The following is a 25158-nucleotide window of genomic DNA, read 5'->3' as shown; positions in this document are numbered from 1 at the left end:
GGTTCAGCCCAAGACGTTGGGCAAAACTAAAACAGTGAGGGTGAAATGTGTGCACGGGGATATTCACAAGTATCCGGTGGTGACCCTGACGATTAAATTCCGGGGGAAAAGCATAGAGTGGAGGCCATGGTTAGTTCCCGCCTCACCCATCCGCTGATTTTGGGCACTGATTGGCCTGACTTTAGAGTTTTATTAAAGGGAATTTGTGCGGATGGGTCCTGTATGAAATTAGGGAGATGTACAATGTGCGATGCTCTGGCAGGGTAGGCCGAGCCGGGGCCGTCCTCGACAGCTCTACGTCATAATGACGAGAGAGGGGAGAGGCCGCAGCCCCTCCCCTTCTCAGGGAATTCCCTGTGGGGGATTTCCCTTTTGGAGCAGTCGCGAGACGAAACCCTCAAACACGCCTTCGACCAAGTGAGAGTCATCGATGTCAGACTGGAGTTGTTGACCATCGCCCTTTCAAACCCCTATTTTGCAATTACAGGTGCATCACAGTAAATTAGAATGTTGTGGAAAAGTTCATTTATTTCAGTAATTCAACTAAAATTGTGAAACTCGTGTATTAAATAAATTCAATGTACACAGACTGAAGTAGTTTAAGTCTTTGGTTCTTTTAATTGTGATGATTTTGGCTCACATTTAACAAAAACCCACCAATTCACTATCTCAACAAATTAGAATACATCATAAGACCAATAAAAAAAACATTTTTAGTGAATTGTTGGCCTTCTGGAAGTATGTTCATTTACTGTATATGTACTCAATACTTGGTAGGGGCTCCTTTTGCTTTAATTACTGCCTCAATTCGGTGTGGCATGGAGGTGATCGGTTTGTGGCACTGCTGAGGTGGTATGGAAGCCCAGGTTTCTTTGACAGTGGCCTTCAGCTCATCTGCATTTTTTGGTCTCTTGTTTCTCATTTTCCTCTTGACAATACCCCATAGATTCTCTATGGGGTTCAGGTCTGGTGAGTTTGCTGGCCAGTCAAGCACACCAACACCTTGGTCATTTAACCAACATTTGGTGCTTTTGGCAGTGTGGGTAGGTGCCAAATCCTGCTGGAAAATGAAATCAGCATCTTTAAAAAGCTGGTCAGCAGAAGGAAGCATGAAGTGCTCCACAATTTCTTGGTAAACGGGTGCAGTGACTTTGGTTTTCAAAAAACACAATGGACCAACACCAGCAGATGACATTGCACCCCAAATCATCACAGACTGTGGAAACTTAACACTGGACTTCAAGCAACTTGGGCTATGAGCTTCTCCACCCTTCCTCCAGACTCTAGGACCTTGGTTTCCAAATGAAATACAAAACTTGCTCTCATCTGAAAAGAGGACTTTGGACCACTGGGCAACAGTCCAGTTCTTCTTCTCCTTAGCCCAGGTAAGACGCCTCTGACGTTGTCTGTGGTTCAGGAGTGGCTTAACAAGAGGAATACGACAACTGTAGCCAAATTCCTTGACACGTCTGTGTGTGGTGGCTCTTGATGCCTTAACCCCAGCCTCAGTCCATTCCTTGTGAAGTTCACCCAAATTCTTGAATCGATTTTGCTTGACAATCCTCATAAGGCTGCGGTTCTCTCGGTTGGTTGTGCATCTTTTTCTTCCACACTTTTTCCTTCCACTCAACTTTCTGTTAACATGCTTGGATACAGCACTCTGTGAACAGCCAGCTTCTTTGGCAATGAATGTTTGTGGCTTACCCTCCTTGTGAAGGGTGTCAATGATTGTCTTCTGGACAACTGTCAGATCAGCAGTCTTCCCCATGATTGTGTAGCCTAGTGAACCAAACTGAGAGACCATTTTGAAGGCTCAGGAAACCTTTGCAGGTGTTTTGAGTTGATTAGCTGATTGGCATGTCACCATATTCTAATTTGTTGAGATAGTGAATTGGTGGGTTTTTGTTAAATGTGAGCCAAAATCATCACAGTTAAAAGAACCAAAGACTTAAACTACTTCAATCTGTGTGCATTGAATTTATTTAATACACCAGTTTCACAATTTGAGTTGAATTACTGAAATAAATGAACTTTTCCACGACATTCTAATTTATTGAGATGCACCTGTATAAATGAGCGGTTGTATAGTGACACAGGACTCTCAGACTAAAGAGGATACAACCCAACTTTTGATTCCACGGAGCCGTCAGGAAATGGTATTCGAGGCAGCTCATTATAATCTCATGGCGGGTCACTTAGGAGAAAGGAAAACACTGAACCGTCTAATAGCCCACTTCTATTGGCCGGGCATTGGCGGCGATGTCCGCAGGTGGTGTGTGGCATGCCACGAATGCCAGCTGGTTAACCCACCGGCCACCCCAAAAGCGCCATTGTGCCCTCTTTTGTTGATCGAGGTCCCCTTTGAGAGAATTGGAATGGACCTCGTCGGGCCATTAGAACGGTCAGCACACGGACATCGCTTTGTATTGTCCTAATGGACTATGCAACGCGATATCCGGAAGCAGTGCCTCTTCACAACATCTCAACACGCAGTGTTGCGGAGGCACTCTTCAAAATAATCTCCCGGGTGGGGATTCCAAAAGAAATCCTCACCGATCAGGGCATAACGTTTATGTCATGGACACTACGCGAGCTGTACGAGTTGAGTATTGAGTATTTATCGGGAGATAAAGTGCTTATATTGCTTCCCACATCGAGCTCTAAATTACTCGCCAAGTGGCAAGGACCCTTTGAGGTCACACGACGAGTGGGAGATCTCGATTATGAGGTTAAACGAACCGTTAGAGGGGGCGCACATCAAATATACCACCTCAATCACCTGAAATTGTGGAGGGAGGCAGTCCCTGTGACGTTGGCTACGGTAGTTCCCGATAAGGCGGCGCTCGGACCGGAGGTGAGTTCAAAACATAAACCGTTCACCCCGGTCACTTGCGGAGACCACCTCTCACCGAGTCAACTCGCGGAGGTTGCTAGGTTGCAACAGGAGTTTGCGGATGTATTCTCCCCTCTACCGGGGCATACAAACCTCATTCACCACCACATCGAGACCGAGCCGGGGGTACGTAGCCGCCCCTACCGATTAGCCGAACACAAGAAGAAAATCGTTTGGGAAGAATTGGATGCAATGCTCGATATGGGGGTAATGGAAGAATCCCACAGCGATTGGTCCAGCCCAGTTGTTCTAGTGCCTAAGAGCGACGGGTCTGTATGGTTCTGTGTAGATTATAGGAAAGTCAACGCGGTGTCTAAATTTGATGTGTATCCAATGCCTCGCATTGATGAGTTGCTCGATCGGTTGGGCACTGCTCGATTTTATTCGACATTGGATTTGAAGAAGGGTTATTGGCAGATCCCCTTGACACCAATTTCCCATGAAAAAAACGTATTCTCCACACCGTTTGGATTACACCAGTTTGTGACACTTCTGTTTGGTTTGTTTGGAGCCTCGGCTACATTTCAGTGTCTCATGGACCGAATCCTCCGACCGCATTCAGCTTACGCCGCTGCCTATTTAGATGACATCATCATTTACAGCAATGATTGGCAGCGGCACATGCAACATCTGAGGGCGGTTCTGAGATCGCTGCGCCGAGCAGGACTCGCAGCAAACCCAAAGAAGTGCACGATTGGGTGGGTGGAGGTACGGTATCTGGGGTTCCACTTGGGCCACGGGCAGGTGCGTCCCCAAATTGACAAGACATTGCGATCTACCCGAGGCCCAAGACTAAAAAGGGGGTGAGACAGTTCCTGGGGCTGGCTGGCTATTATAGAAGGTTTGTGCCTAATTATTTGGACGTCACCAGCCCGCTGACTGATCTCACTAAAAAGGGAGCTCCAGACCCGGTCCAGTGGACGGAGCAGTGTCAGCGGGCGTTCACGCAAGTTAAAGCCGCACTTTGCGGGGGGCCGCTTTTACATTCACCTGACTTCTCTCTCCCTTTTGTTTTACAGACAGATGCTTCAGACAAGGGGCTGGGGGCCGTACTCACTCAGGTGGTGGAGGGGGAGGAGCGCCCGGTGCTGTACATTAGCCGTAAGCTCTCGTTGAGGGAAACTAAGTACAGCACCGTGGAAAAGGAGTGTCTCGCCATCAAGTGGGCGGTTCTCACTCTCCGATACTACCTGTTGGGGCAGGTCTTCACCCTCTGTTCCGATCACGCCCCGCTCCAGTGGCTCCACTGCATGAAAGATACCAACGTGCGGATCACCCGTTGGTATCTGGCTCTTCAGCCATTTAAGTTCAAGGTGGTCCACAGACCGGGAGCGCAGATGGCTGTCGCCGATCTTCCTTTCCAGGAATGGGGGGGGAGTGGTAGGCAGGCCGGATACCTCCCCGGCCTGAGTCGGGGATATGTGGCAGCGGGGGCGTGGTCAAGCATCTCTCCGGAGAGAGAGAGAGAGAGAAAGCGGTAAGGGCGCTTACACCTGAGCTAAATTATGTCTAACACCTGTCTCTAATTTCAGTGAGCACGGGGAGAGTGGCATAAAAGAGCCACACCGCCAGTAGACGGGGGAGAGAGCCTGGGTCCCCAGAGTTATTACTGCAAAGCTGTTTTATTATTGTGACACTAAAGAGATAATATTGTGAAGCTGTGAGTTTATTATTGTGAAGTTGAAGAGATTATTATTGTGAAGCTGAGAATTTATTATTGTGAAGCTGAGATCAGTGTGGTCATTAAAAAGCCTTACCTGTGAGTAGAGCAACCTGCCTCCCATGTCCTCCTTAACGACTGTCCACTACAACTTTAAAACAGGATTATGAAATATGAGAAGTGTTTCCGGTTCCGGCAGACCTAACTAATGCAGTATAACTATGAGTTGATGGATAAATTAGTTGTATGTCTGGCTGAAAAGATGAGTCTAGCCTAGACTTAAACTGAGAGAGAACATCTGAGTCCCGAACAGTGTAAGGGAGACTACTCCATAGTTTTGGAGCCAAATAGGAAAAAGATCTACCTCCATTTGTGGACTTCGATATTCTAGGTATTATTAACTGGCCACAATTTTGCAATCGTGGTGGAATATAGTGTGATAGAAGGTCACATAAGTACTATACCGTTCAAAGCTTTGCATGTAGTTAGAAGTATTTTAAAATTAATACGAAATTTAACAGGTAGCCAATGTAGCGATGATAAAATTTGGCTGATATGATCATATTTCTTGGTTCTAGGCAGCACTCTAGCTGCTGCGTTTTGAACTAACTGAAGTTTATTTATGGAAATAAATCCCACATCCTCCCAGTAATGCATTACAATAATCTAGTCTTGAGGTCATGAACACATGAATTCATTTTTCGGCATTAGAAACAGAGAGCATGTGTCGTTACTTAGAAATATTTCTGAGATGGAAGAATGCTGTTCTACAAACATTGGAAATGTGGTTTTCATAGGACAGATTGTTATCAAAGATAACACCTAAGTTCTTGCTGTAGAAGACGACGTGACCGTACATCCGTCGAGAGTCAAGTTATATTTTAGCGGCTTATTTTTAGAGGTTTTTGGTCCAGTAATTAGTACCACTGGTTTGTCAGAATTGAGCAGAAGCCATCTAGCCATCCAATTTTTGATATCATTGATGCACTCTGCTCACTTGGAGAATTGTGAAATTTCGTTGGGTTTTGAGGAAATATAAAGTTGGGCATCGTCGGCATAACATTGAAAACTAATTTCACGGTTCCTGATAATGTTTCCCAGGGGAAGCATATATAAGGAGAAAAGGAGAGGCCCTAAAAAAAAGGTTTATGCTATGTGTACAAAAACATAGTAATGATAGGGACTCGTGATAGGTGTCAAATACACAAATTCTGTTTAGTCACTGCCAGCGGCTGTGCATTGTAAAACAACATCTACGGTTGACTGTCATGAACGAAGCTCTGTCATGTACATTCAGTGACAATGGTCGGACCGCTGATTTAAAAAAAAAAAAAAAGAATTCACACCCAGAGGTGGTAGGGTAGTGATGCAGCCTTTACACCTTGGCATGTGAATTCAGTTGTAATAATTCAATGATCGGAGTCCACTTTTATACCGGGTTGCAACATGTAGGTTCCCACGATTTCTGCGATTAAACACAGACAGAATCACTTAAGCAGTTTCAAGTTCCTCGGGCAGCTTCAAGTTCCTCGGTGTCCACATCACTGAGGAACTCACATGGTCCGTCCACACTGAGGTCATTGTGAAGAAGGCTCACCAGCGCCTCTTCTTCCTGAGACGGCCGAGAAAGTTTGGAATGAACCATCGCATCCTCACACGGTTCTACACCAGCATTGTAGAGAGCATCCTGACTGGCTGCATTACTGTCTGTTATGGCAACAGCACCACCCTCAACCGCAAAGCCCTGCAAAGGGTGGTGCGAACTGCCAGACACATCATTGGAGGTGAGATTCCCTCCCTCCAGGACATATGTACCAGGCGGTGTGTGAAAATAGCTCTGAGAATCATCAGAGACTCCAGCTACCCTAGCCATGGGCTGCTCTCACTGCCACCATCAGGCAGGCGGTATCGCAGCATCAGGACCTGCACCAGCCGACTTTACGACAGCTTCTTCCCCCAAGCAATCAGACTTTTGAACACTTGATTGCTCACGATCAACATATATCAGCACTGCACTTTATTAATCTCACACTGGAGTGTCATAATTATATTTCTCTTAACAACACACTGGCAACTGACTATCAACCAACAGCCTGAATGTCAATACAACACTATACAACCTTACTGCACATTTATCTATATTATTTTTATCGTATACTGTGTATTCTATATTGTGTGTATTGTATACTGTACATTGTATAATATTATTTGTATATTGTATTTTAATTATGTGTTGTGTAAATCTGATGTTTATTGTAAATTGGTATATGTCTCATCACTGTCATGACTGCTTGATGCTTGGAACTGCACCAAAGACTTTCACCCACTGTTGCACTTGTGTATATGGTTGAGTGACAAAGTGATTTGATTTAATCCAGTCATAAATGGCATTAGCTATAAAACATGGAATGTCAAGGAATTTGACACATTTGAGATGAAAATGAATGTTTGAATGCACAATTAATCAAATTTAAATTGAAATATGTCCTAGTGTAAACCGTAAAATGCTATGATTTAATTGAATAATATATAGTCTGCATGTGCTGTGATTTCCAAGAAATTTGTGCTTATTCCACCTATAGGCTAGAGTTTGTTTTATAGATTATCTTTTGCTATGTAATTCCGTCTCACAAAATTTGTTTAGAAACTTGAGCAATCTGACAGCAAGGTAGTCGTGGGGGCTCTCGTAGGCATGCATGGACTGTTTGAGTTTGGAGGGATGGACGTCAGTTGCTGCTGTCGTGCGCGGGGTTAATGCGCACGTTTTTCTTTTTTCTGTTTGTTTTGTTCTGGGGTATGTTCGGGTTTTGATTATTTTTTCTTATGTCAAAATGTCAAATGTTAATATGAGTGGACTGAATGTCTCCACGTGGAATTTGAATGGGTTGGGGCACCCTATAAAAAGAAGAAAGGTTATTTCTGTTCTTAAGCGTAAGAAATATGATATAGTGTTTCTTCAAGAAACGCACCTTTCTCCACAGGAAGCTGACAAATTTGGAAAGATATGGGGTGGGCTTTTTTTTTTTTTTTTTTTATAGTGCTGGCTCGAGTAAGAGCAAGTGAGTCATTAACTGATAAGTAAACATCTACAATTCAAATGTCTCAAACAGATTAAAGATAAATTGGGAAGAGTCATTGTTTTAGCTGAAATTCAGGGACAAAGTCTTATTTTGGCTAATATTTATGGACCTAACATTGATGATCAGGGCTTTTTTATAGATCTTGAAGGGATGTTGCAAGCCGCTGGCACCCTTCATGATATAATATTGGGAGGAGACTTTAATCTTTTGATGGACTCAGTCCTTGATCATAGTGAAGCAAAAGTGTGCAAGCCCCCTAGAGCAACATTGACACTTCACAGGATGTGTAAAAATCTTGGTCTTACAGATATTTGGAGACTTTTGAACCCATCTGGTAGGGACTATAAAAAAAAATTTCATCAGTCCATAAGATTTACTCTAGATTTTATATATACAGTTGTGCTCAAACGTTTGCATACCCTTGGATAATTGGTAATATATGTACCATTTTTAAAGAAAACATGAGTGAGCAGGCAAAACACATTTCTTTTATTTCTAATGGGATTCATATTCAACTGTAGGTTATAACAGAATGGCACAATCATAAAACAAAACATGGCAACAAAGAAAAAAATGAAACGACCCCTGTTCAAATGTCTGCATACCCTTAGTTCTTAATATTGTGTATTGCCCCCTTTAGCATCAATGACAGTGTGCAGTCTTTTGTAATAGTTGTCTATGAGGCCCCAAATTCTTGCAAGTGGTATAGCTGCCCATTCGTCTTGGCAAAATGCCTCCAGGTCATGCAAAATCTTTGGTCGTCTTGCATGAACTGCACGTTTGAGATTTCCCCAGAGTGGCTCGATGATATTAAGGTCAGGAGACTGTGATAGCCACTCCAGAACCTTCACCTTTTTCTGCTGTAACCACTGGAGGGTCAACTTGGCCTTGTGCTTAGGGTCATTGTCGTGCTGGAAAGTCCAAGGGCGTCCCATGCGCAGCTTTCGTGCAGAAGAATGCAAATTGTCTGCCAGTATTTTCTGATAACATGTTGCATTCATCTTGCCATCAATTTTCACAAGATTCCCTGTGCCTTTAGAGCTCACACACCCCCAAAACATCAGTGAGCCACCACCATGCTTCACAGTGGGGATGGTATTCTTTTCAAAATAGGCCTTGTTGACCCCTCTCCAAACATAGCGTTTATGGTTGTGACCATAAAGCTCTATTTTGGTCTTGTCACTCTTGTCATTTTTGTTCAAGTATCGTCGTATTGTGCTCCTTGAAACAACCACACTGTCTTTTTCCAGAGCAGCCTGTATTTTTCCTGAGGTTACCTGTGGGTTTTTCTTTGTATCCTGAACAATTCTTCTGGCAGTTGTGGCTGAAATCTTTCTTGGTCTACCTGACCTTGGCTTGGTATCAAGAGATCCCTGAAATTTCCGCTTCTTAATAAGTGATTGATCAGTACTGACTGGCATTTTCAAGGCTTTGGATATCTTTTTATATCCTTTTCCATTTAATAAAGTTCCATTACCTTGTTACGCAGGTCTTTTGACAGTTCTTTTCTGCTCCCAATGGTTCAGTATCTAGCCTGCTCAGTGCCGGATCATAAAGTATGCCTCATTCACCAAAAAATCAAAAGCACAAGAACTCGTGGAATTGGAAGGGAATATTAAAAGTGCAGAGGAAGGGGCCTGGGTAGCTCAGCGAGTAAAGACGCTGACTATCACCCCTGGAGTCGTGAGTTCAAATCCAGGTCATGCTGAGTGACTCCAGCCAGGTCTCCTAAGCAACCAAATAGGCTTGGTTGATAGAGTCACATGGGGTAACCTCCTCGTGGTCGCTATAATGTGGTTCGCTCTCGGTGGGGTACGTGGTGAGTTGTGTGTGGATGCCGTGGAGTATAGCGAGAAGCCTCTACACGCGCTATGTCTCCGTGGTAACACGCTCTACAAGCCACTTGATAAGATGCACAGATTGACGTCTCAGACGTGAAGGCAACTGAGATTCGTCCTCCACCACGAGGACTTAGAGCGCATTGGGAATTGGGGAGAAAAAAGGAAGAGAAAAAAATGTGCAGAGGCAGAGCTGAAGCACCGAATGTCGTCAAATGCCTCAGGGAATTGACTCGATTGAAATACAGATATAATACTATTTTGTCACGGAAGGTGGAATTTTGGCTATTCAGGGCAAGACCGTTATACTTTGAGTCGGGGGATAAAGCAGGGAAACCTCTGGCTAGAAATATATAACAGAGTCTTTTTCTACCATTCCCTCAGTGAAATCTGCTGGTGGTGAAATATTTACCTCGGCCATTGATATTAATAATGCTTTTAAAGAATTCTATCTTGATCTCTATAGTTCCATGTCTTCATCTACTGATGAGGATATTAGAAACTTTGTGGAACCATTAGAACTTCCTAAACTCACAACTGAGCAAACAAATTCTCTTGATTCTGAGATAGCCTTGGAAGAGCTTGGCGAGGTAATTAAGGCCTTTGCCTACAGGCAAGGCTCCGAGGGCAGATGGCTTTGCCGTTGAATTTTTTTTAGATCTTATACTACAGAACTGGCTCCACTTTTGTTAGAAGTTTATACGGAATCATTAAAGAATGGAAAGCTTCCGCCAACCGTGACAAGCCTGGATCAGTCTGATTCTTAATAAGGACAAAGATCCAAGCGAGTGTAAGAGTTAACATCCAATTTCCATTATTTAGCTAGATGTTCAAATACTGTCAAAAATTTGATTAAGTAAAAATGTTACATCTCTTATACATGTAGATCAGGTGGTGATTATTTGGGGCCATAGCTCTTATGATAACATTAGGTGTTTCATCAGTATCATGTGGTCAGTGGCGAATAATCAGATTCCAGTCGCTGCCATCTCACTTGACCCCGAAAAGGCGTTTGATATGGTAGAATGGGATTATCTCTTTAAGATTTTGGAAATGTATGGGTTCGGGAATACTTTTATTGGATGGATTAAGTTACTTTATAGACACCCGGTAGCGGCGGTACAAAAAAATTGATTAATTTCAGATTATTTTACTCTGGATAGGGGCACCTGGCAGGGTTGCCCTCTTTCCCCATTTTTGTTCTGTCTTGCCCTGGAACCATTAGCAGCTGCGATAAGAAAGGAAGATGATTTTCCAGGAGTGATGGCAGGAGGTTTCGTCTCTGACCCTACTAGATCTATGCCTTGCCTCCACAGAATTATTAATTTCTTTTCTAAGTTAATTGGTCTAAATCCAAAGCTTTGGCTTTGACAGTGTACTGCCCGGTAACGGCTTTTCAGCCGGGCGCCTTCCAGTGGCCCAAACAGGGCATTAAGTATTTGGGTATTTTATTCCCAGCAAATTTGTGTGATTTAGTTAGTTGATGTTGACCCTTTAATAAAAAGGTTTTTGAGCGATGTGGGCAGGTGGGCTTAATTACATTTATCTATGATTGGGAAGGTTAATGTTATTAAAATGAATTGTATTCCAAAATTCAACTACCTGTTACAATCTCTCCCTATAGATGTCCCCCTCTCTTATTTCGAGCAATTTGATAGCATAGCGAAGTCCTTCATTTGGAATGGTAAATGTCCCATATTACACTTCAGTAAGTTACATAGGCCGATTGACATAGGTGGGCTAGGCCTACCCAAGATTTTGTTTTATTATTATGCATTCAGTCTCAGACATTTGGCTCATTGGTGGCTTCCACCTGAGAGCCCCTCCCTGGTTTTGTATTGAACAGGAAGTTCTTGCCTCTATTTCGCCATTGCAAAGCCTTTCTATCAAACTAACCGGAGAAGTTATGTTACACCCCGTTGCCTCGCATTTGCACGCAGTATGCACAAAGGTGTCAAGAGTGTTTAATTCAGACATTTATTTAAATGTTGCTTCGAGCATATGGCTGAACCCAAAATTATGTATTAATAAGTCCCCTTTGTGCTGGACAGAGTGGATTGTGAGGGAGGTTAATATGCTCTGTGACCTATATGAGTGGGGAGTGTTGAGATCCTTTGAAAATATGGTTCAACATTTTGGGATTCCCAGGTCTCAATTCTTTAGGCATTTACAACTGCACCACTTGCTCTGTGCTACGCGGCAGATACTCTGGAAGTGGTGATTACTGCTTTTGGAAAAGGTCATTGGGCATCAGTGTATTACTCCGTAGTAATTCAGAGTCTTGGGGACAGAGCTTCAACTTTTCAAGAGATTATGAGAGAAAGATTTGAACTTGGTATTGGAGGAGTGTGTGTGGGCTAGGATTCTAAAAAACGTCAAGTCTACATCTAGAGATGCAAGGGTTCGCCTTATGCAATTTAAGATTTTACATCGATTCTGTTGGACCCCCTCTAGATTGTATAGGCTTGGTCTTAAAGACACACCCACCTGCTGGTGGTGCCAATCAGAAGATGGGGACACAACCCATGCTTTTTGGTGGTGTGTTAAGATCTAAGAATTTTGGTTGAGGGTTCAAAGTTTTATGTGTGACGTATTGGGCACTCAAATTTCATTTTGCCCCAGACTCTGTATTTTAAGCAATGAGTGGTCATTAATATAGGGGATAAATGCATAAATTGTGTCCTAGCCAGTGTTATGATCGGCAGACAGGTTACCTTTAGAGGATGGAAGTTGGCAGGAGCGCCCTCATTTCAGGAGTGGTGCACAGAGATGGGCAGGGTAGCATCATTTGAGGAAATGCCTTATAGAAGGCTAGGCAACTGGGATTTATTTAATAAGAAATGCAGCTATTAGGCCTTTTTGGAAGGCTCTCGGGCAGGGGCATTGGAGAGAGATTTATCGTTTACATATGTGTGATTTATTTTATATATATATATATATATATATATACACACACACATACACACTACCAGTCAAAAGTTTTGAAACACTCATTCTTTATTATAATTTTTTTTTCTTCAAATTTTAGAATAATAGTAAAGTCATCAAAACTATGGAATAACATAAATGGAACTATGGGAATTATGTTGTGACTAAACAAAATCCAAAATAAATTAAAACTGTGTTATATTTTATTTATAAAATATAAATTTTATAAACTCAACCAACTTCTTGAGGTATCACCCTGGGATGCTTTTTAAACAGTATTGAAGGAGTTCCCATCTATGTTGGGCACTTATTGTCTGCTTTTCTTTGTTATTTGGTCCAAGTCATCAAGTTCAAAAACTTTTTTATTTATTAAATTTTAGTTTTATAATGAAATAAATATGGTGGCACAATTATATTTTTGTCTACAAAACTAATTTCAAACATTTAAGCATACACCTTCAGATCAAAAGATTTTTAAGATCATGAGAAACATTTCAGTCAAGTGTTTCAAAACTTTTGACCAGTTGTGTGTGTGTGTGTGTGTGTGTGTATAAATACAAATTATTAATTTTATATATAAAATTAATAATTTTTATTTGGCTTTGACCACAGGGATATTTGTTGAGGGTCATGGTGGGGTTGGGGATTGGGAGGGGGAAAGAGAATAATGGGGGTTCAAAGTTGATTCTGTGTATATATGTTTTGCTTTTCTGTTTATTTTGTTAGAATCAATAAAAAGTGTTAATCAAAAAAATTAAATAAAAAAAATCATTTGACAAACATCTCCATTGTTTGGATTGTATTGAGTATTTTGTATAAAAGCACTTGATTTGATAAAAAATAATGCAGTGTTAATAATTGATTAATAATCTTCATTTAAGTTTTAATGAATTAATTTGATTTGACACAAATAACCATCTGATAACCACAATATACATTAAGATCTTGTGTGTTTTTGCTTAAATATTACACCCATTGGGCACATACCTGTAAAGTGTCCTGCAAGTGTCCTGGAAAATTGTGCCTTGGAAACAGAGGGGGAACCCTGATCTCATAGTGAATTTGGAATTAGTTGGTTGACTTTTCATGAGCTGAAGTCTGTGCTTACCAAAATTCAAAGCACTGCCCCAGTGGCCGATGAGGGAAGTGTTTTTGAACATAAGGGCCGTGTGAGCTCTAGTTTCCGAGTGAAATGCCCACAGAGGGGCCCCAAAAGCGAGTTGTTTTAGCTGTAAAGGATGGAATACAGTAAAGAGGAATACATATTTTATTAACTTTACCCCCCAACCCTAAACCTAAACCTAACCATCAGTGGAATAAAAATGTAATCTTAGAGGGAAAATTTAATTTAATTGCGGTTGTCACTCATTATGCAAATGCTGGTTTAGTTAAAGTGCGTTTACTTTCTCATGTGGTGTGACCAATAATGCATTGCATCAGCTGCTTTAGAGACCCGGGGTTCTCGTCCGGCATTGAAACCAGGAAGTAATCGTGTTCGAATAATCAGTGAAATGCATGTTTAGGAGGTTCCATTTTCCCTCCTAAGATGACATTTTTACTCTACTGATGGTTAGGTTTAGAGTATGGATTTGGGTGTAGAGTTAATCTGCGCTTTCTTGGTGCCCCTCTGTGGGCATTTCACCCGAAGACTTGAGCTCATGTTCAAGAATACTTTCTGCTTTGACCACTGGGGGCAGTAGTTCCAATTTCAGGAATCACAGCTCAAACATGCTCAAGAACTGTTGACCTACTGTTGTCAAATTCACAGTGAGATCAGTCTGTTTACACCTGGTCCTAATATGCATCTCTTGACCTTTTTTGTTCAGATTTCAAGGGAAGGGATTCAGTTCCTCCAAATTATACTTGCATATAATCTAAGCACAAATATGACATTTAGACTATGAGTCCAATGTGGTCACATGTGTTCGACCACATTCGACCACCTCAGAATGTGGTAGATATGGACAAATCTCAGAATGTCTGGGACCCTGTTTATACCTGTCTTTAGCATGGTCCCGTCTCAAATGAACTGCCCAAAACGCATCTTAATACCGGGTCTAAACTGGGCCTTAGTGGTGTGCTGTTTGTGGAGGTTCTTGCTCATAAAGTGGTGTCTTGGATTTGCATTCACATGTGTGTAGATGTCTCTTGTGTCTTCCTTGGATATTTACGATATTTTAAACATTGGCACCTAACTTGGCACCTCTTATTGCTTTTTAAATGTGTATTTAACAACTACTACCGTACTCGCTTGTAAATAACAGGTCTGCAACTGCAACTAGGCCAGTGCCTGCTCCTCGGGCAGGAAATGGCCATTAAACAAGTCCAAGTGACCAGGTTGCAGAGATAATGAAGAATGAGCGTGCAGAGTTAGCTGCTGTCCACCTCCCATGATGCCCTGTTATGTCCTCCCTTATGATGTCACAAAGGCTGTAATTACTCAGAGTGCAGATGGAGAGACTTGTCAACTAAACTGTGAGTTGTTGCTGAGTTTATGAGCCGCTGGGTTAACTTACGATGACATGAGCTGATATAATGAGCTGGAGAAATCTGCTCCCTGTCTTGAAAAAAGCCAGAAGTGTGCTGGGACACAGTGGCTCTGTGTGTGCCTTCAAGTAAGATGGTAACAAGACTTTGTTCATGGGAGAATGCTGACTGCAAATAAACTGATCTGAAATCACAGACTTCAGGGCTCCTCACTCTACTTTTGTGTGTGTCTATGTGCATAGCCCATTTGTTTGGCTCTTTGTATATTGGCATATTCCTGAGTATGTTTAATTTTACTAGTCTGTATATTTACGAACATGTTGTGGTAACATAATTGCTAATTTCTCTGTGAGGGCAAGTTAGTGTACCCAGGACAACATGTAAGTCTGATATCCCAGGTAGGATACAATCACCTTAGCTGTGCATTTTGCATTCTGCCCTAGCTTTTTGCAGTGTGGTCTGGCTCCTGGCCCAGCTTTTCCTGCTCACATTGACACTGCTGCATGGCACAGAGGATTGACTATCAGTTGAACCCTGATTGTATATTGATTCCCTGTCAGGATAGTTTTAAGCAGCATTCCTATTTGTTTGTGTATGTAAGTGTGTATACTGGTTCTGTTGACTAAGCTGTTAGGCTGCAGGTAACACTCTTTTACAGGCTTCCTGTCTTACTGTGTGGCAACTTTTGTAGAAATAGTTCACCTAAAAATGATAATTCTCTCATTTATTTCCCCTCATGCCATCTCAAACAAGCATGACTTTCTGTCTTCTGCAGAACACAAACTTAAAAGATTTAAGGAAGTATGAGGTGGAAGTAAAGCGTTTTTCACCCAAACTTTTGTATCACTTCAGAAGACATGGATTAAAGCACTTGATTCGTATGACTTACTTTAATGCTATCTTTTTGTCCTTTTCGGAGCTTTAAAGATTTGGACCCCACTGATTTAAATTGTATGGACAAAAACACCTCATACATTCTTCAAAAAGAAGTCAAATGAGTTTAAGAATGCAACAGTATAATTTTTGGGTGAACTTTTAAGGGCCTATTCACTCCAAATTTAATGCAGCTAAATGTCACAAGTCATACAAATTCAAAAAAAATTTTTTTTTTACAAACTATCTCTGCAAAACATTTGAATAATTGTTTGCCATCCAAACAATTACAAAAAAATCAATTTAGCCTCCAAATAAATAAATGTAAAATCTTTGCATTACAATATTTTCGGAGTCATGGAGTACATAGAGAAGACCTGTTCATTTTTTACATTTTGTCGTGCAGGCCAAAAGCCTTCATTCCTGCAAGTCATGTGAGCTCTCCCCATATGAAATGTGTTTTTGGATGCAGCATAATGTAGGGAATATAATTACAGTATTGATTTTGCTTTTATTGATTTTTATTTTTTGCTGCCTTTTGTGCACCCCAAGAATTATTTTTGTGTGTGTGTATATTTGGATATGTTGTCTAGCCAGACTGTGGCTACCATTTGAACAGTGCCCTGCTGAAACAGCTGGCACAAATCAGTGTGTAATCATGGGCTTCATTTGACACGTTTTATGCAGATGTGTACATGTATTGCATGTACATGTGTTACATGTGTTAGATGTATGTGCATGGACTGAAGCTGGCAGTTATAGGTTGTTCTGCTTTTTTAGTCTTTAGCGCTCTCTTTCTCGCACACATTTTCTGAAAGCCTATGCACTCCTAGGAACTGAGTTGGCATTTAAGGAAGCCTACATTTAAAAAAAATAAAAAAAATCACTCCTCGTTTTTTTTCTCCTCTCCATCTTGCATTTTTCTGCCTTCCCCCCCTCTTGTCCTCCTCGAATAATGTTGACAGCATTAGTACAGATGGCAGATGCATTTTCTCAGACCTTTAGACATTTAACCATGTGTCTGTTTCTGGGTCGTATCATTTTTGTGTTTGTGTGTGTGTAACGCATAAGTTCTGCTAATTAGACTTGATCACAGTGAGGTAATTGTGAAGATTTTCTCCATGCAGTGAACTGAAAAAAGTTAATTGCATTAATTTTACTTCCAGGTTGAACCGAGACATGGCGTTAAAGGGGAAGTGTGTAATATCTGTGTCACTAGCATAAAATAAGGAATTGTTCAAATAATAACCTGAACACTCCCTCCATCTTCCATTGGTCAAAAAAGAAAGAGTCCCAACCCAAACTAACACCAGTAGTTTTAAGAATTAATAATAATAAATGAATAACATTTAATAACATGATGCAGTGTTTGAGGTTATTCTTTGTCTCAAATAGATATTTCAATATATTCTGTTCACACAGTTTTACAGTGTCAGTTTCTAATCCTTGAGACTCACAGATGCATTAATTTCTTTGTTTGCTTCTCCTGTGCACATGTGCACACACACTTTCCAGTCTTGTTCCTCGTGGCAGACTTTCTCATATGACTTGCTTGAGTATGAAACTGTCTGTCCTTGAAAACCCCAGCATTCTCTAATGCACCCGAAGGTCCTATTGCCCAATCACCCCTACATCCCTTCCCATTCCTCCATCGGACCCCCAGTCTGCACTCCCCTGGCACCCACATACAAAAGGGAGGGCTGCTGGCCTGGAGTCCTCAGCTCTTTCATTCCACAGATCGTTTAACATTTAATTACTTCAGCCAAGCGCAACCTCAGTGTCAAGATGACTTTGGTAATGTACAGAACATTGCGAGAGATGGAGACATACCAGCCGTATTATAGCCAGCATTAGATTGCCTCTCCCTGCATTTTTGATCATCATTCCTCCTCTGATTTTTTTTTTTTTTCACTCCACATTGTGTCTTCTCCTGACTACTTACTATTTCTCTCCTTTGGTCCTCCATCCTGTATTTCTCTAAGCGATTTTGATGCAGATTATTCTTATTCCACTTTAAAGTGATTGTTCACCCAAAAATTAAAATTCTGTCATGTTCTCACCCTTGTGTTGTTCAAAACCTTATGACTTTCCTTTTTCCATGTACAACATAAAAGGATACGTAAGGCAGAATGCCAGCCTCAGTTACCATTCACTTATTTTTATTTATTTTTTTTCTCCATACAATGTTCTTTTATATCTATATAAAAGTAGAAAAGTAAAAAATATCTATAATGTTCTATAATATCATCTTTTATGTTCCACAGTGGAAATTTGGAACAACATGAGGGCAGATATTGAGAGAGTTTTCATTTCTGGGTGGACTATCCCTTTAAAATAAAATAAATATTTTACTGGAGACTTTGTTTGTAAAAATGTAAAAATCCTTAGGCAAAACATGTTTCATGATGTTGATGTTCCTCCATCTAGTGTCAAGAGGCCAGCAGGCATGGGGAGCATTCTGAATCGCATCGGAGGCAAAAAGCAGAAGATGAGCACTTTGGAGAAGTCTAAGCTGGACTGGGATACGTTTAAAACAGAAGAGGGCATTGCAGACGAGCTGGCCATCCATAATCGGGGCAAAGAAGGGTACGTTTCAGCCTCATTAGTGACCCAGACAAACGCATCATATCATATTATCTCCCATTAGTGTCTCACACTGGTTTCAGTGATTTTCATCAGAGCTGAATAAGCATCATTTAGTGACTTGCATGCTTAAAGCAACAGCTCGCTGTAATATCGTGTTGCACTGTAATATCGAGTTCACTGGACAGTGAAATTAATGTTTTTGTGGTAAAACCATATGTTATACATGTGTTCAATTATCATGCTGATCTTTGCAGTTGCTTTTAGAACTGCAGAAACATGCATTCATTTATAAGTAGGCTTAGGAGCTGGATTCATGAATCATTCTTCAGAATACAATTCTTCTTATTAACTATTTTCCTCAAATTTTCTTACTTAACCCTTTTAAGCTCTGAAGGTGTTTTGAAGTTTTCCTGTTTCAGTGGCATGCCCAAAATTAAAGGCTTTTATCACTACAAAAAAAAACCAAAGAGGATCAATTATTTGGTATCATTTTAAAGAAAACTTTAAAAAAATGTAATGACATAGAATATGATACATTTTGAGAGACTCACCCTAAGAAACTGCTTAAAAATTACAATCAAAAATTTACTTTTTTCTTATTTTTCGGATTTGACATATCTGTGTATAAATAATGTAGCTCCGAAAAACTTTTGTTTTTTTTTGTTCCCAATCATGTCACCAGTAACTTGAGTAAAATTTTGTGTTGATACGACAAAGCAATAAAAATTTATAGCATTACAAAAATAATTTATCCTCGTGTACAAAAGCCTCTCCAAACAAATAATCATAATTGTACATATGAACTAATTACACATTCAAATACAACAATGACTAAAGGTATGAGCTCACTCCAAAGCATGCAGACGAGTAAGGAGATCTCATTCAGTTACATTGTGTTATTTGAGTCATCATTGAGTCTGTGCCATGTACTTGGCGCCATCTCTTGGTAGCCATATATAATTAGAGTAAACGATCCTCTCTGCCAATATTTGGATGACTTCCACCTCTGGAATACAATTGGTTTAGCGTTCCATGACACTGGACCGCGTACTACATAATTTCCGAAGAAGTCATCTGATCCAGGAAAGCTAAAGTGTTTTTAGTCAGATAGCACATTGTGCATATTATGCTTTGTGTGGATTATCTAATGATCTATGCATCCGATGACATTGCTTATGGGCTCCTTTTAGTGGGAATCCCTTCCTCTAAGTAATGGTGTGTGATATTTTATGATGTTTACAATGTTTGTGATGTGTTACTGTTTACATGTAACATGTTTGTCAAAGACACAAATGTACTTAGCTGTTACTCACTGTCTGCGAGTAAAACAAATAGGCTAGTTGTATTCTACTCTTTGAGAACTTTCCATCGGCATATGACACATGGCTATCTGATCAGTTTGCTGATTTTACTGATAACTATAATATGTACAGCTCAACATTATTTATAAATTATCAAAATGATTACATCTGATTTGTCTGCAAATTTCAAAGCACTTGTTCAGTTTTGGCCATAATGCCTTCATGCATTTGTAAAGTACAGCTTTGAAGCTTTAAAGCGATATCTATATTGTGTTGGTCTGTAGTTATTAATATTTTTATTATTATTATTTTTTCACAGTGGTCTTGCTGGCAAAAGGAAAGGCCCTATTCCTGAAAAGGCTGTCACTATTCTCATCTCCTAAGAAATGTATAAAAAAAAAATCATAAGAGGATTTTTGTAAATCTGGCCCCAGATCTGCTGACTTTTTTCAGATTTTTTGTTCTGATTTTGGGGGGAAATCTGCACAGTTTAAACAGTAAAAATATTAAATGGAGCTGAAAGTGCTACATGATTATTGTTGGCTCAAAACATCAAAATTATTATAGAATAAATATTCTATAAATTAACATGCAAGAGGTGGGGGATTTGTAGTAATTTGTGAATAACGTGTTTTATTTTGCAGAGTTCTGCGCACAGATTCCATGTTGGCTTGGTTATGAGTTAAATTCTTCACATTCCCCAGCCCTTACATTTTCATTTGTGAAAAGCAGTTGCCTACTGTGATCCGCTTAGGCTGTACACAGATTTTCCTCCACAGTCAACACAGAAAACATAAAATTGTGAGCAGATTCAGTATAGGTCAAATTATGACCTGTGGTATCTCTTCCACTGTGTCATGAAATTGTATTGTTCTGTTAAGCAGACATGTAAATGAATGGTTCTTTAAGACCTGACAGAGGATGAGCCCCTCCAGACTGATCTAGGATCGGTCTTTTGTAGCTCACTGATGTAGAATGAATGAATCTGCTTTACAATTAAGATTAGATTTGATTCATAGTTAGTTTTGGAGGAAGTGAAATCATTTGGCGGAACATTTGTTTACCTTTTGAGCTTTCCTTCATGAAAGGATGCCAATTGGTTAGTTTTAAGAGGTGAGCAAATTTGAGGTCTCTTGGGCTGCATGCCTCAGCTGTTGCTGTTAGTTATCTTAGTAGTGCATTGGCTGATGTCTTTTGTTTACTTGCTGTCCTCTGAGTTGCAAGAACCCCTTTAAATCCCCTGTCACCATAGTTACCCAGCCTGCACTGTGTCTTGGAGCTGGAATTCCTCTGGTCAAGGGTAATGCAGTGCCATCATTTTGCCATGTTGCTCCACTCCCAAGATGCGTTTGGTGTAAACAAAAAGAGGGAGGAGAGACCTTGCATCTTGTCCCAAGGGGATGGTAATTCAAAATGACATCATCTCTGCATGCAAAGGTTGTGTATCTTGTTTCACTCCCTCACTGTGCATTGTGGAGTTCCAACTGCATGCACAGCACTTGGCTCTCTCTCGTTCTTAAAGAGACCTGGTGCTTCTTTAATGTGGATGAAGAGAGCTGTGTTTGTTCTCGAGCAGATGGTTGTAGGGAGTGGAAAAGTTGCTAAATTGAAAACCTGGCCTGGGGGATTATAAATAAAGCTCATCCGACAGACGAAATTATGGTTTGCCACCGTTTCTTTCAGAGGAATGTGGTTTAGGAGGAGGGCCGCTAAAGGGTGTGAGTGCACACTTGGGCACATTGAATGCCCACAGCTCTGTTAGGGCTGTTTTAGTTTGTTTGATGTTTAGAGATGGGAATTGTAAGGAATTTTACTGTTCTGGTTTGATTCTACTTAGCAATATCGGTTCCTTAATGGTACCTTTACTGATTCTTTTAGTATTTTTGAGAAAGAATGCATGAGCAAGATCTGTTAACGGAGCCAAAAGTCATAAATCCCACTTTTTTTCACCCCAATTTAGCATGTCCAATTTCCAATGCGCTCTTAAGTCCTCATGGTGGTGTAGTGACTCACCTTAATCCGGGTGACGGAGGTTGAATCTCAGTTGCCTCCGCATCCGAGACTGTAGACCCACGCATCTTATCATGTGGCTTGTTGAGCGCATTACCGTGGAGACCTAGCGCATGTGGAAGCTTCACACTATTCTCCGCAGCATCCACGCACAACTCACCACGCGCCCCACCAAGAGCAAGAACCACATTATAGTGACCACGTGGAGGTTAACCCAACGTGACTCTACCCACCCTAGCAACCAGGCCAATTGGATGCTTAGGAAGCCTGACTGGAGTCACTCAGCATGCCCTGGATTCGAACTTGCGACTCCAGGTGTGGTAGTCAGTGTCTTTACTTGCTGAGCTACCCAGGCCCTCCTTCTTCCTTTTATGATTTTAATTAAACTGTTCTTGTTTCCCAACCCTACTGATGCTTCCAGACCTTTTTCCCCAAAGAATATAGGAAGACAAGATGCTGCTGTCTAAATGTACACAGATCTGACAGAGCTCACACTGCGAGTAAACCCAGGGCCTCCAGTCTCAGGAGGTAAACAGTTGACTGGGCATCAGAGCTTCCAGAGCATCATGGGATCTAAACACTGGGGAGAATGCCCCTCTGTTGGGATTTAAAGGGAACAGAACAGCCATGAGACAGATTGTGCTCTTCAAACATTGGATTAGTAGAGCATGCAGGAAGCACAATATTCTTTGAGTGTCTATGCAATTTGAATAGGTAAAACCGTAGTGTATTCACGAAAAAGCAATGTTTTTAAAGGGAACATATCATTGACAAAAGACTGCCAACATTTACACATCAGCGACAACTATTGGGTGATCAGAAACCTAACTAACCCAGTCAAATTGAGGTTGAAAGGTAAAGTAGGATAGATATTGTTATATAAACACAAGAAGAACTAATAATGAGAATAAAACATGGGAATGTCGGCAGGCATGTCATAAAATATTGATTATTGATTGGCAGGTTATTTTATCTCTATATTTTTTAAGGCATCGATATGTTAACATTAGTCGACATTTAAATTAAAAGCCTAATTTGTGTGCTCTTTAATTCTCAAGTTGGGCTTCTGTTTAATGTCTAGTGTAATAGTGTAGGGAGACCACAAGAGGGTGATATAACATTTACTGAAGGAGGTCGCAAGGCACAGGTATCATAGTATAGAGCAGGTATTTTAGAGCTCCTTGCAAAGGATGCATACACAAGTTACGAATGTTTATGTACTTCAAGAATGTAAGTGACATTGAGTTTCCAGGTTAGTGTATGAAACTGGTTTAACTGACGATTAAAAATGATTATGCAATTTCTCTTTATGTAGCTTTAAAGAGGGTACAATCAAGCTGTCAAACCACAAAAAGACATACTTGTAATTGAAAATATATTGTGTAGGCTATATGAAAGATACATTTACACAATATATCATCAAGTGATGGCTAGAGTAAATAATCTTTGTCATTTGATAATGAGTTGGGTCAAATTTAATGGAAAAAATGTGAATTGAGCACCGTGGCACTGCAGAATTTTGAGCAGCCTCCAGAGACGGCGAGTGGTGGTGTTGGTGTGTGTGTACCTTCAGAGAAAATAATTGTTTAGAATTTTAGAAAGTGCCATGTTGTCTGCCAGACACGTCCGGTGTGTGACCCCCTATCATTTATCCTGCCACTCACACTTTACCAAAGTTGTGTTAAGAAATATGTTTGAAAAGACGAAAATCTTCTGATTATCGATACGTGAAAAAGGCATCTATCCCAGGCCTAAAAGTCGGTCAAGCCTTGTGCTGGTATTGGCTGTACGTAGCACCTGCTGCTCGGCATTTTTTTTTTTCCAAAGGATGCCAACAAAAGGAATGAGTGGCAGAAGTTTGTTTTTAACAAATCTGATCTTAACACTTTGAGCAGAATATTCAGAATGTATTCTTTTGTGAGCCTGTCACTATTTAATTCAGCCATCAGTTGCAAAGACGCTGTTTATGAAGGACTGGGCAGCACAAACTATATTAGACTAGACAGCAAACCCTCAGCTCGCGAGTAAGTGCAGCACAGCGCTGGTTCTCATCTTACATACAAAAAGGGCATTTACACACAAGTCTTAAAAGGCACAGCAGCAAAAAAAGGGCCCATTTATTTCTAAAGGTCAGAGAGAGGGTAGAAATTTTCATTTAAACAAATTTAATAAGAGTTTTGCAAAAAAAAAAAAAAAAAAAAAAAAGACCAACAATATGAGGACCACAGTGAAAAAGGTTAAATTACAAAACATAATACAGTAAATGATATGACCCCTTTAAACCCATTGTGTGGCACCCAGCATCATCTCATAGCAGAGATGGAGTGTGTGTGTGTGTGTGTGTGTGTGTGTGTGTGTGTGTGTGTGTCTCAGAGATCCCATTAGGACTTCAAACAGGACACAGGCAGTCAGTTTTTGCTCTCTGTCTCCTTTTCATCATTGGCTGTAGCATAATGTGATATCTAATAAAAATGCCCTGTCTCTGCTCTGTAACATCCCATCTCTGTGTGTAGCAGCTGCTCCATGGGATTTGTTAGTGTGCACTGTTCTCCAGAACAATTCATTTAGACTTCACAAAAAGCTTTATGTAGGAGATGCACATCTCTGCTGATCATCAGCCAGCTCCCTGTACCTGAACCCAGACTCTGGCTTTTATGAGGAAAATCACAAAACCAAATGATGTCAGCCTGAAAGGGCCATTTTATTTTCTCTATTCTCCACATTTGACCTTAGCTTGCAAACCGGCTTCATAATGGCAATAAACAGGGGGGCAGAATACATGCAACTATAACCTCCAGAGCTCATGGTGTTAGCTATATACATCTACAGTATACAGGTTTGCTAAGGCTTTCACATTGCACACAAAATTTTGCTTGCAGATCTGATCTTAAAGATCTTTATCTGACTGTCTGCATTGTCATTTTGCAATCTGATATGTATGTTCAGACAGTGTAGCCAAAATCAGGTACATTTACATTGGTTGCTATTGTATTGACCCATATAGCACGCTGCAAAAAGACTTTCTTGTGCAACAACTGAGAGTAGTTATCAATGTGGTGAGAATTGGTAAACTGTACATTTTGCTTCAATACCTCCATTTCCATCCACATATTGTATGCAAATTTTCATAAATCGCATAACAAAATGCTGGATGAAAAATGTATACACTCACTGGAGGTGGATAAAAAAAAAACATTTCTGTAAGAAGACATGCACAGGGGGCCTGGGTAGTTTAGCAAGCAAAGACACTGACTACCACCCCTGGAATCATGAGTTTGAATCCAGGGAGTGCTAAGTGTCTCCAGCCAGGCTTCCAAAGCAACCTGTTTGCCTGGTTGCTAGAGTGGGTAGAGTCACATGGGTTACCTTCCTCGTGGTCACTATAAGGTGGTTCTTGCTCTCGGTGCAGCGCGTGGTAAGTTGTGCGTAGATGCCGCGGTGAATAGCGTGAGCCTCCACAGCATACGCGCTTGGTCTCCACGGTAACACGCTCGGCAATCCA

At 40.8% G+C, this 25158-nt stretch overlaps 1 protein-coding gene across 1 annotated transcript in view; it reads left to right on the top strand.

Annotated features, from left to right (window-relative positions):
* Window positions 1–25158, top strand: part of LOC127455967 (craniofacial development protein 1-like) — a 50464-nt gene that overhangs the window by 23135 nt on the left and 2171 nt on the right. The window contains exon 6 of the mRNA XM_051724196.1: window positions 18187–18345. Within this exon, the coding sequence (XP_051580156.1) occupies window positions 18187–18345 (159 nt within the window). The remainder of the gene's footprint in view (window positions 1–18186; window positions 18346–25158) is intronic.

Source organism: Myxocyprinus asiaticus, chromosome 18, assembly GCF_019703515.2.
Source record: "Myxocyprinus asiaticus isolate MX2 ecotype Aquarium Trade chromosome 18, UBuf_Myxa_2, whole genome shotgun sequence".
In the NCBI taxonomy this organism is placed as follows: Eukaryota; Metazoa; Chordata; class Actinopteri; order Cypriniformes; family Catostomidae; genus Myxocyprinus; species Myxocyprinus asiaticus.
This window is presented reverse-complemented; position numbering and strand designations above follow the sequence as displayed.